This window comes from Anas platyrhynchos, chromosome 26 (assembly GCF_047663525.1).
Source record: "Anas platyrhynchos isolate ZD024472 breed Pekin duck chromosome 26, IASCAAS_PekinDuck_T2T, whole genome shotgun sequence".
Classification (NCBI taxonomy): Eukaryota; Metazoa; Chordata; class Aves; order Anseriformes; family Anatidae; genus Anas; species Anas platyrhynchos.
Genome location: NC_092612.1, coordinates 2774008 through 2786538, shown reverse-complemented (window position 1 = coordinate 2786538; position 12531 = coordinate 2774008). Strand labels below are relative to the sequence as shown.

The 12531-nt window shown below is 42.4% G+C and overlaps 1 protein-coding gene across 1 annotated transcript in view; it reads left to right on the top strand.

Moving 5' to 3' along the window:
• The window catches only part of NUP210L (nucleoporin 210 like), a 30107-nt gene that overhangs the window by 11776 nt on the left and 5800 nt on the right, over window positions 1–12531 (top strand). The window contains exons 19-36 of the mRNA XM_072027872.1: window positions 247–351; window positions 951–1052; window positions 1901–2029; window positions 2231–2358; window positions 3016–3148; window positions 3605–3667; window positions 4243–4422; window positions 5016–5096; window positions 6015–6146; window positions 6547–6705; window positions 6977–7068; window positions 7794–7968; window positions 8605–8780; window positions 9036–9256; window positions 10271–10407; window positions 11032–11158; window positions 11545–11694; window positions 11810–12060. Coding sequence (XP_071883973.1) covers window positions 247–351; window positions 951–1052; window positions 1901–2029; window positions 2231–2358; window positions 3016–3148; window positions 3605–3667; window positions 4243–4422; window positions 5016–5096; window positions 6015–6146; window positions 6547–6705; window positions 6977–7068; window positions 7794–7968; window positions 8605–8780; window positions 9036–9256; window positions 10271–10407; window positions 11032–11158; window positions 11545–11694; window positions 11810–12060 — 2541 coding nt within the window. The remainder of the gene's footprint in view (window positions 1–246; window positions 352–950; window positions 1053–1900; window positions 2030–2230; window positions 2359–3015; window positions 3149–3604; window positions 3668–4242; window positions 4423–5015; window positions 5097–6014; window positions 6147–6546; window positions 6706–6976; window positions 7069–7793; window positions 7969–8604; window positions 8781–9035; window positions 9257–10270; window positions 10408–11031; window positions 11159–11544; window positions 11695–11809; window positions 12061–12531) is intronic.

Sequence of the window (12531 nt, the reverse complement as noted above, 5' to 3'; positions counted from 1 at the left end):
TCATTTGATGGCAAAATATCCTTGACAGTCAAGGGTAATGGAGTAACAATTCATTTTCAGTTCTCAATACCGACCTTTGTGCTTTCACAGGGAGGGTTTATTTCAGTGTGTAGTTATGTGGGGGAAATGCTCATTTGCTATCTGCAATCATCGTTTCCTTTCTGTACAAGAGAAGGAAGAAAGTGGTGCTTTTGTAACCTGAGCAATACTGATGTAATAGCTTTCTGATCGTGTTTGCATTCCTAGGAAGTGTCTAACCTGCTTACCTCTGCTTCTGTGGAGCTTTTATTGGTAGAGGATGTGACTGTCGTGCCAGATAATGCCACTATATATAATCATCCTGCTGTAAAGGTAAGAACCTTGCTCACAGCTTATTTTGTGCCTTCTCATTCCTTGATGATTTGGGTAGCCTTTTACTGAAGCATCAAGAGATGCTTCCCACTGGTTTTGGAAGGCAGAAAGGACCTATCTGCGTAAACTCATGAACCCATTTCACTTTGGTGAAGCAATTTTCCCTTTATTATTCCAAGTGGTATTTGATGCTAAGTGTAATTTATGTGCTGTGGTGGAATCACACCACTGCTAACTCAATGATGTGTTATTTGTTGTTTGAGAGGAAAAACTTATTGTCATCAGGTTTCAGACATCTGCCTTTCTACGTTGGTGTTTTAATCTGCGAAGAAATGGTGACCCTGTGTGATTGGCTAGATTGTTTTGGTGATGTCCTCATTCAGGGGCTGATTGCTCAGGGTTTCATTCTGCTCTTTATTCAATTCTTTCTTGAGCAGAATCTCTGCTGGTAGCTTAAAAATAAATAAAAATAAAAAATAAAAAAGACCTCAGATTTTATAGCTCAAAGTCTGTAGTGATCTCCCCTTTTCTTAACAAAACTTAAAACAGTCGAGGACTAAGGGCTTAGATCTTTCATGTAATTTTGTTTTCATTGACAGGAGCTATTTGACCTAGTGGAAGGATCTGGATACTTTCTGGTCAACAGCAGTGAGGGTGGAATAGTAAACATGAAGTATCGGGAGGCGGAAAGTGCCATCGAGGTGATTGTAGTCGAGATGTTATGCGCTAGAGAAGCCTGGGTTGAGAATTTTAAAGGGAGGTTCATCCTCTGGAAAAAGGAAGAAATAACCTTTTTTTTTTTTTTTTTCTCCTTTCCTTTCCTCTGTCTCAGTCATTGTTGTTCTTGGAGCTGGTTACATATATTCCGTTTTTGTGTCCCAGGCCACTTCATCTTAAGCAACTATGTAATTCAGACCAAATATTTGCTTCAAAGAGCATTAACTTAAGGGGAATCCTGTTAGTTATTAAATAGGCCATGTTAGTTGTGCATAGATAATCACTATTTATATTCTTTACTCATGGCTTACATCCTGGTTAGACTGAGATTTTCATTTTATCTAGTTCCTTATCAAAATTCCTTCCTACAGATTTCTGCACTGCTATATCCTCCAGCAATATCTGCAGTACAGCTTGGCATTCATGACCCAAAGGGCATGAGTTAGTAGCTGAGTCAGAAATCAAACCTTTGTCAGGTTTTATTTGAGACAGAAATCTAATCTCACTGCCAGAGAAGAAACACTCTGAACTTTTGACTGCTGCATAGTTTCGAAGTGGAAGCCAGATGTGTTAGGGCATTTAAAATTATGCAGGACAATGCACTTCTCCCTTTGTTCCAGGAAAGAATCCTGTGGTGAATTACACTGACTGAACCCAGTGAAGTCTTTCTTATGCACCAAATCAGCATAACTGAGTACCAATGAGCAACGTGGTTGATTTGAGCAGTGCCTTTGAGCAGAATACCTCATTTTTGTCAATCTATATTCTCTGTAATAGACATACAAATATCTTCTTCAGTTACTATGGTTGTGCCTGTTTGCTTTTGTTATAGGTCACCCCTCTGCAGCCTGGATCTTTAAACCTGGAAATTTATGATCTCTGTTTGGCATTGTTGGAACCGGTTACTGCCTATCTGCACGTGTCTGACATGTATGAAGTGGAAGTGGATCTCACTGATAAGGTGATACAAACTTGGAGAAGCTCAAAAGTTTCTAAGACCTGATGCGGTAGGATATAATTCCCCTGCCCACAGGGAGGAGGCAGCACCAGGAGATGCATCTTAGGATCGAGCATCCAGAGCAGAGCATAGATGTAGAGGCCTTAAGAAAGAGTGTAGGAATCCCTCTCTTCCTTTCCCCTTTGCTTTTTCTTTTTAATCTAGCTTGAGATTGGCAAATCTGTCGTTGTTACTGTTCAAGTCCTGGGTTTTCAGCGACTTCCCTTGCAGAGTAAATACTTCAAGTACATGAAGCTGACGCTGCAAGCAGCATCACCTATTGTTACACTTGCGTAAGTATTACAACTGGTGGGTTGGAACATTCTTAAGTGCTGATAATATTCACCTTGTATTGAAAAACAGAACCAATAATTACAGAAGAACTGTTTACAACCCTCTAGCTGTTTGCTGGCTTTGCATAAACGTTGATGGAGTGCATGGAAGGTGTCAGGACTGTAACTGCCAGTTTTAGCAATTGATTCTCAGGATAATTTCCACTTACCTTTCTGTAAAAAGTAAATTAATGTATGCGTATCTTTTGTGGCAGGCTGGGTGATTTAACTCATATTTGCAAAGCTCTTGAGATTTGTGGTTGCAGATGACAAAATGTTCTGCAAGATGTTTTGTCATCTCTACTGCCTGTGTTTCTGTGTCACCGCGTGAGTGTATTAAATATCTGAAAGAGTCTGAAATACCTCTGCATTACTTTACACCTGGTAGCTCTGGATATAAACTTTTCTTTTGATGGAGGAATTGATTCCTGCACATTTACTGTATTTATTGTGTAGTGTTTTGCCACTCAGAGCTCTATGCATTCTATCTCTATGACTATGGATAACTCAAAGTAAAAACCTCGATATTATAGTAGTCACACTCTGTTCCTGCCTGAGTTACCTCTTAGTTATAATACAGGAAATGAAAAGAGAAGTCATGCTAAAGTGTCTTCATAGGCAAATGGAAGAAGTGGGAGAATATTCTGAACTGCACGTTCTTCAGGCTGTTGCTGTAGGCCAGACTACTTTGGTAGCTACAGCCTGGGACAAGATGGGAAGAAGAATTACTTCTGCTCCTCGGAAAGTTGAGGTAAGAATGCATAGCTTTGAAGTCTGCTCACTTTGAATGTTTCTGACCCACTGTAGAATCCTTGTATTCAAAGTTCTTTAGGAAAAAAAAAAAAAGCCTGCTTGTATGATGATGTTCTAAAGCCTTGATGTTCTCTGACTCCTAAATTCTTGTAAAAAAGGATCCTTATAAATCTCATTAGTAATCAATGGTACCATTTCTGTATTTTGGCAGTGTCTGTTTTTCTCCTAGCCCTTTTATTCAAAAGGAAGAATCCACTTCTCTTACTAGAAATCTCTGTACACAATAATACATTTCTCAGAAGTATGTCCTAAGATCTACTTAGACATGCTCATGTGATAATTCAACACTAACAGTCCTAGTATTCTGTCTAGTGACATGTTTTTTCCCCACAAAAACAAACAAACAAACAAAATGTATAACATTTTAAAGTAGAATGTTCTTTCCTTATACCAGGTCTTTCCTCCATTTAAACTGATTCCAAAGAAACTTACTCTTATTCCACACAACATGGTGCAAGTGAGTATTATTTCTTCTGAGCAAACGATAATTTTTTGCTTCCTTTCCCCCTCAGTATTGGTGCGCTTAATGTTGGTGAAAAGAGCTTGATTAAACTAGGAGTAAAGGCTCTGAATCCTATTACCAGTCTTATTCCCAAATCCTGGCTTGTGGTAATCCGGTGGTGGCCAGACCTCTCTTTATCAGCAGTTAAGTGGATCAAGGTAGACAGTAAATTCTAGAGCCCTTCTGTGTTGGCTTTTATAATGAGCTTCACTGATCCAGCTAGCTGCTTCTGGCATGCGTGTCCTGAAGCAGGAGAGCTGAGTCGCTGCAGGCACAGCAGGCGTGGTCCTGAAGCTTGGCCACTTCTGTGACTGGTCTGCTTGGCCAGCCTAAAGGATATGTGAAGGTGGGTTTCCACATGGAACGCTGATAGTTTGAAGTGAAGTGGCTATAGCATGTTCAGGTGGGGGGGCAAAGAACAACAGGCAACTAGAGACAGAAGTTAGTGAGTCTCAATGCTGTGGTTTAGAGAATTAGCGTGTGTTTGTTTTCTCAGTGAACATCTTGTGTATTATTTAAATACACTTCAGGTGATGTCAGAAGGTGGTCCCCAGCCGCAGTCCAGCATCCACTTCTCTGTCACTAACTCCTCTGTTGCTGAGGTTAACCAGCTTGGACAAGTCACAGCAAGAACAGTAGGAACAACCACGATACAGGGCGCTATTCGGGTGGTTAGTGAAGACACAGGAGGAGTTACTGTTTTTTCACAGGTATCTTTCCATTATATTCTTCAATCTTTCTTCCTTTCCCTTTTTCTTAGAAAGACTGGTAATGGTTTCTGAGGCGTTTTAATTACATTGGTTGCTCTGATATGGAAAATCTGACCTTGGAAAAAACTTCCACTAATATTTGTAGTGTGGCAGTAAAAGGAAGAGGCTAACTTCTTTCCTATTGTAAACAAAAGACGAGGCCACCACAAGTTAGATGGGAAGCTTTCTCTGGGCATTTTTTTTTTTTGCTTTCTGGCGCCCCCAGTGGGATATTGTTAAAGGCGCTGTTTAGTCCATGAGACAAGCCAACAGGAGTCAAAGATCTTTAAAAGACATCTTAATGTGTCAGGGTTGTCAGCAGTTACCACCACTGGAGAGTTGACAGTTTCTGTAGATGACAAAGCAGCATGGCGATCTTACTGCCCACTTGGAGGCTCCGCGAGACGTGCGAGCTGAACCTTCCCTGCCTTGCAAAGAAGTTAAGACCTTAACCAGATATGGACAGTTTGTTTCAGGGGTCAAGCTACAGGCCACTTGCAGGCTGCTCAGTTCAGTTCGATGTCTCAAAGCTTAATTGTTGTTTTCTTTTGCAGGATCAAGTGGAATTAGAAGTAGTTCAGTTAAAAGCAGTAAGAATTCATGTACCTGCTACAAGACTTATAACAGGCACCGAGGTACGTATTGTAGCTGATACTGGAAACTTCTGTTGGCCAAAAGTTGAGGGGGATTCTTATCCTAATAGGTAGGTCTAAACCCTGAGGTAGGTGTTGATTTGAGTGCAGGAATCAATAAAAAGAATGTCAGTGTTCTAGTTTGGTAAGCCTAATGTGCTAAAGAAAAGTAGCACAACTGGATTAAAGAGAAGCAACAGCCTTGTCCAGATGTTTGGGCTGGTTGTTTACCTACTGCAAGGAATTCAAGTCTTGTAATCAGCTACAGCTCTGCACTTAACCGAAGTTATGATCTGGGAAACAACTGTGTGTGAGGTCAACAGAGCTGTACCATGGGGCTAGTGAGGAGGAGCTTAGAGTGCCGAGTCACAGATGCCTGAAGGAGTGGTTTTAGTTGTGTTTTAGCTCACAAATGCAGGGTATGTACTTTCTGAAATTCCTTTTTCAGAAATGTGGAGGGCTGTCACGTGCTTTGGGTGCTTTAAAAATGAATGAGAAAGATTCTGAAGGGAGATTTTGGCAGTCAGTAAGGAATACATTTTCAAAAAGTGAATTTCTTAGCTGCTATGGAATATCTGGATATGTTCAGATAGAAAACATTGTTTAGAGGCAGCTTGCCCCCCTCCCCCCCCGTTTCCCTGGAGATACAAGGGCTGGTTTCAGATCTTGAAATATATATTCAGCAGATTCTTGGTGGGAAGAGGGTGTGATCTTTTCATTGAGGTTAGTGTTTTAAGCAAGGGACCGGAGAGCTTGTGTTGTGTTTTAAAGGACTGCAGAGAATATACTACTGATAATAAATTCCTGGAGTGTGTGTCATACATGATTCCCCTTCCATTCCCAATTTTAGGGGGTTGTGTTCAATTTCTAATGGCATAGCTGACCTCACATTTCTATGGTGACAGTATTCTTCCTTTCCAGATGCCAGTCTTTGTCGTGGGGCTGAACAACATGCTGACTCCATTTTCCTTCAGTAATGCTAACCCAGAACTGAGATTTCAGTGGTCAGTGAGCAAAAGAGATGTTCTAGACCTTCTTCCTCGACACACGAAGGTATGGAGAAAGCCACAAGAATGGGTTTAAGATCTGGTGCTGTTGCTGAATGCATCAGAAGATTTTTCAGAACATTTCACGTACAACTTTTGAACTTGTAGTAATGTCACTGTAATTTGTTTTTTTATTTTACCTATTACGTATGTGTGGTCCAGATTGAGCTGGTTGAGGCTGTGCCATTAGAAACTTCTGTATGTCCTATGAAAAGCAGCTAAGTCTGAACAGTTGAACTCGCATCTGTGATAAGAGATCTCGTCATTAGGAACAGAATCTAAAGCAAAAGCAATCTTTTCTGTTTTTACACATCTCCTTTTTCATTTTGTAATCTCTGTACTAAAACTAGCCCTTTAGTCTAAAAACTGGATGGTATGTGTTGACATCTGTGCCCTCTCTCTAACAGGTTTCCATCCAGCTCCAGTCAGACAATAATGTTGCCATGGTTGTGCACACAAAATCAGCAGGTAGAACCAGTATTAAGGTGATGGTGCGGTGTCTGAATGCATCTGCTGGGCAGTTTGAAGGAAACGTGACTGAACTATCAGATGAAGTGCAAATCCTGGTAGGTGTTGCTGGTGCAGCTTGTTGTAGAAGTAGGTGTATTTTGAGAGGAAGAAACCTGTGGGCAGTATGCATGAACAGATGCATCAATAAAAGGTTCCTTTGGGGTGTACACATTGGGCGTAGCTGCACAGAGAGGTTTACACCTCCTTTTGTTTGTTTTTTTCTGATGACCAATAGTGGTTTTCCTTCACTGTTAACTTCCAGCTGTCATTAATCCATTTTAAAAAACAACAGCTCTATTTAATAATTTCTTTTTGTTCTGCCTGTAGGTATTTGATAAGCTGTCGCTATTCTCTCCCTCGTTTTCCACTGAGCAAATTTTAATGTCCACGAATTCTCAACTCAAGCTGTACACAAACAGGTAGACAAAGGAAAATCCAGGCTGCAGAGACAGCTTACAACGTGTTTCACTCCTTTCAGTGCATAAAGCTGCCTGTTAGCTTATTTTTCCCGTCCCAAGATATTCAGCAGAGATTTGCGTACTTCCTGCTACAAGAATGAGAATTTGAGGCATGCTCAGTTTCAAGTTACTGTCTAGAAAGACTGTATTAAGTGCAGTTCACCACAGAGCAGAAAATGGTAGTCAGATTTTAAAGGGGTAGCTCTGTACGGGTGAAACATTCCCCACTGGCATTGACAGACAGGGCAACGTGATTAATCTGAGAAAATGAACTCCTGTGTACCTACAAAAACAGATCTTGGGGCTCAGGCAGTGTCTCCTTATACAGATTTTTGTTTTTTGCTGGTAGGTTTACACTGTATGTTTCTGGAGGCTTCTGGGTTACTCCACAGCCTGCAGATGTATTTTGGAGTGACTGCGGAGCAGGGCTGCATCTCCCCCTTACACGCAGTCAGACAAATCTGTTCCAGAGTAACGCGCCTTCGTGGCGCTCAGGCTGTCAGCACAAAGCTGAAGTGCACATTTAATGCCATCCCCGATCTCCTGCTGTTGTTGAACCTGCCAGTCAGTAATTTAGTGTGATATTGAACTAGAAGAACTTAGATACATTTCTTGTTGCTTTAGTGAAACAAACTCCCAGCCTATCCAAGTCTAACAGTCCTTTTTCACTTTTGTTCTTGGCTAAGGGAAGGGGCTGCATTTGTGAGCTTTCAGATCTTGCAGTGTTACCCCAACTCTTCTGTCCTCGAGGAGCACGACCAAGGTGTCCTGAGAGCTGGACCCATCACAGGCATCGCAGTGTTGGAAGTGACTTCTCTAGAGCTCTTTGGAGTCAATCAGACAATCATAACGGGCATCCAGGTAAGATTTCAGGCATAAACCAGTGTTTTTGTATGGAAGCAACTAGTAGCAGCACTTTATTTCTCAATCCACTGAAAACAAATCGATGGAGAGAGACTGTGTTTTGTGATTCTTTTCATCAGTGCCATTGTGTCTTAGGTGTAAAAGGAAAGATTGAATTTTCAACCCTGTAAATGGGTCAGGGTTCTTACTCAGATCTTAGTATACCAGTCTGTAGAATGGAAAAAGATGTTAATATATCTCACACTGAAGAATTATTTGTTGTATGGAAAGCCTCATAGCAGTATAAAATGTTTTGTTTGCAGCTTCCTTACGTTTATTTGAAGCTATACCAACCTGCTTGACATAAATACATTGTGTGCTTTATCAGTTTGGGAGCAACTGTAGGTCCTTTGACAGGACTTTTCCAAGACAAATCGGAGAGCTTCAGAAAATGATGCTCTGGCTGAGGAGATGGCTGTCATCCCTCTGAGTCAGGAGCAGTCATAGAAGAGTAAGACAGAAAGGGAGTGTGCTGTGCTGCAGGCAATCACATTACATGTTGAAAAAGTACCATGACAGCAAACAGTAAGCTACAAAGGACTCTCCAAGGGACAAATACCAAAACTTAGCTTGACTTTGATTTTTTTTTTCCAGGTTGCACCCATTTCCTATTTAAGGATAAACATTAGTCCCAAAATCTACACAGCTGGTGGCGTGTCCTTGGCTACATTTCCCCTGGGGATGTCTTTTACCATTACAGTTGAGTTCTACAACAGCATTGGGGAGAAGTTCCATGCCCAGAACGCCCAGCTGCACTTATCTGTGAACAGGTACAGTCTTGAGAGCACTGGCACATGGTAGGGACACGAGAACTCAGATGACCACTCTTATATCACAAAAAATAACAGAAATGTCAAGTTTCATCTTAAACCTGACATACATTTGAAAACAGCTGTCCAGAACTGGGAGCTGTTCACTGAGTCACTGATACCGTAGTAACGTGTGGGTTTCCATACCGGAAACACGCAGCTTTAGATGGATGTCATTTATCACTTTCCCCTTACTTAGGAAATCTTTCTTTTCAGAGATGACTTGCTACTCATTAGACCTGCAAATAAGAATCACACATACAATGCTCAGGCTGTGAACAGAGGAGTGACGCTCTTGACTGTGCAGGACGAGAGGCACCCAGGTGTGGCTGACTACATCCCAGTGCCTGTGGAACCCGCCATCAAGCCAGATCTCTCAAAGCCTGTGGCAGTAGGAGATGTAATCTGTTTCAGCTCACCCCTTGTAAACCAAGAAGGTTTGTACGCGTTATTCTGTAGCCTCTGACCGGGCTGTTAAGCAGGGAGACTTGTCACATGGTCTCAGTTGATTCCAGAAGCTGAGCAAAACCAAGCTGACTGTATTTTCATGGGAGAACTCTAAAAATTGTGAAACCTTGAAACTGTTTCAGGATGGGGTGCCTCGCCTGAGAATGGGAATGGAGCTGGTGCTCTGGGATGGTAGCAGGCGTCCACGTGCACAGAAATTCCTGAGCCTTAGGCTCCATGCCTCCGTGACTCCTATTCATAGGAAGGCTCGCTTTGTTACCTTTTCAGAGTTCAAGTGCGGGCCCAATTTTATTGTCTTTTACACTGACACAAAAAAGAGCATTTTTCCCTCATTTTCCCCAACTTCAGAGTGGCTGTTTCATAGCTATTCAAGAGGACAGGCTGCTCGGGGGAATTTACTGGTACTTAAACAAAGCATTCCTTAACTGCATTAAAAGACTCCGTGCATAATGGAGTGACAGTCCTGCCTCTACAGTTTTATTACTGACTAATCAGAGCTACATGGTAAATTAAGTCTTTGATAGTATTTTTAGAATAAAAGGTAACCGGGGGGCCTCCCAGGGAATGCAAAAAATGTTCTCCCCATTCTGTGCAATCTCACTTGAGCATTCTCTTTACTTGCTGAACCCCAAAATTAACCTTCTGGTTTATGGTCCCAATTTACTCGAGTAAATATGATTTATGAGCTCTCTGTCCTGGAGAATAAGCAGATGCTATTTCAGTGCATTTCCCTGGGAAATGCAGGGAAGGGCTTCACCCGGGATATGTTAACATTCAAGAAGATTCATTGTAGGAGGCCTAAAAAGAGAAGACCTGTGTGTTTCAGCATGCTATAGGAACTCTCTAATCATGCATGGGAAAAGATACGTGATGTTTATCACCAGGGTGTTAAATGAATCCTCCTCATCGGAGGCCCCTCGGTGGTCTCCCACCCTTTTCAGTAGACACCATTCAGCAGAACCCAGCTTGTACCTCGTTTATAGGTGCCTCAGGGATGTGGCGTATTTCCCCCAGTGATATGCTGGACATAGACAGCGTGAGCGGAGCAGCGTTAGTGAGGAACACAGGAACAGCTACGATCTACCACGATATCCCAGGCACAGGGAAAACATACGGAGAGGTATTTGTCACAGCACGAGGGGAGAAGAACAGCTTGCCGCTGTGTACCAGGACTGGATATTTATTTATCACAGAATCACAGAATTTCTAGGTTGGAAGAGACCTCAAGATCATTGAGTCCAACCTCTGACCTAACACTAACAGTCCCCATTAAACCATATCCCTAAGCTCTACATCTAAATGTCTTTTAAAGACTTCCAGGGATGGTGACTCCACAAAAGAAAACCAATGTCAGCTTTTCTCTCTGAATGCTTTGCTTCTCAGAACGCTCAGTCCATACGTAGGTAGGCGGTGTTAGCACAGGGATTGAAATCCTCACAGCAGAGGGGTGCAGAGCCTTTACTCTGACTTGCCGGCTGCCTGCTGATGGCTTGCAGCTCACTTCCTAGGTGTGAACAAAAAATGTTTGCAAGTGAACGGCCAGTTCAAAACGAAACAGGGAGGGCTTGGTTCTCATTCACATTACAGCGCTCTTGTTAGTGTAAATGAGACTAAGCTTTAATGACAATTATCCAGTTAAGCAAGTTTTGTAGAACAGCAGAAGAAAAACGAAGCAGTAAATTTCCCTGCCGTCTGTATGAATCAATGTTTTGGGCACAGAAGTGCACTTTTCTTAATATTACAGGTAGTTGTCAACGGTTCTTCAAATCTAAGTTTCCAGATTGGACAAAAAAACTATTTAACAAATGCTCCTGATTCTTCTGCATTCCACGTTCCCGTCACCACAAGCAGTGGAAGAGAAACCCTCAGAGGTAAAGACCCGTGTTTGTAAATTCCTCTTTCCTGGTTCATGCTGACCTTTTCTGCAGTAAAACGTTTACGCTATGGACACGAACATGTTCTTAGTCCATAGCAGTAGAAACTGAATCACAATTTATTTTAGTCATCTATGTGCTTTAGCAAAACAGTGGATTTTTAGTCTTTGAAACACCGAATTGCATGAACTACAACCCGCTCACAGTAAGTACAAGACTATGGACTACTGGTGGGAAGTAAGTTTCTGCTTAGGAAACGTGAATGATAACCACAGGCTGACAGCCAGGCCACTCTGTGCGTTAGGGAGCATTGCGTCTTGTTTTGCTGAAGGGTCATCCACAGGAAAGAAGCTGACCGACTTGTTTCTGCTCTTCTCCCTTAGGCCCCTGCAGCCCAACTCAGCTCAGCGCGATCACAAATCGGCTTCGGCCGGAGTCTTACTTGACATGTGGAGTTGGGTTCAACAACACCGTGCTGGACGTTTCAGCTGGGGAGGTCTTCCTTGTGCAGTCAGGATTCAACATCCAAGAAGGTAGGCGTGACCTTTTACCTCTTCATGCTTTGGGTTTCATTCTGGTGATATTTCTTCCATTTCAAACGCAAGCTCTGATTTGTTTATTCTGTTTTGAATCCTGTCTTGAATTCAGGTCTTTATGCCTGTGTGATCACAGCTAAACCCCAGCCCAATGAAGTCCTCCTGGCTCTGAGCTTGGCTGATGCTTCTGTATACGTGACTGTTTCTCACAGCAGTGACGAGAGGAAGGGGGACGTGCAAGAAATCCTTGTTCCTTTCCTCCCTGCCTTCTACCTCTACCAGTCAGAATTGGTTTTTAGTATCACACAGCTAACTGGTATGCTACAAGTGCTGGGAGTTGAAAAAGTATTAGAGAAGCTGGAGGTACGTGAAATGCTTCTTTTTTTGTCCCCATTGCTGGGAAGGGAAATAAACCCCTCTAGAAAGGTGTTGGGAGAAATGTGGGCTTGAATATACCAAGTTCCTTCTGAGCAATTGAAGGGAATGACGACACGGACTCCAAGATAGTCGAGAACTGGAGACTGGTTGTATGGGGTGATTCTGCATTTTTCCTCCATCCCACAGCCGTGTAGAGAAGTGAGGCAACAAAGCATCACCCTCACTACCGTGACTCCCTGTTCCATGACTGCGTAGAACATCAGTATGTGCAGTCACATGGCATTCAGGAGCCCTGCTCCCTTTCATCTTCAAGCATCTCTGTCTGTCTGTCCCAAAAGGTTCAGCCCAGTTCTCTGGCTTTAAGCATGATGCCTCCGGAGCATTCCCCCTTTTTTTGTTTCTACAAGCCAAATCGTGCGCATCGAGCGATTAATCATTTTTTGCAAACATTGCAAC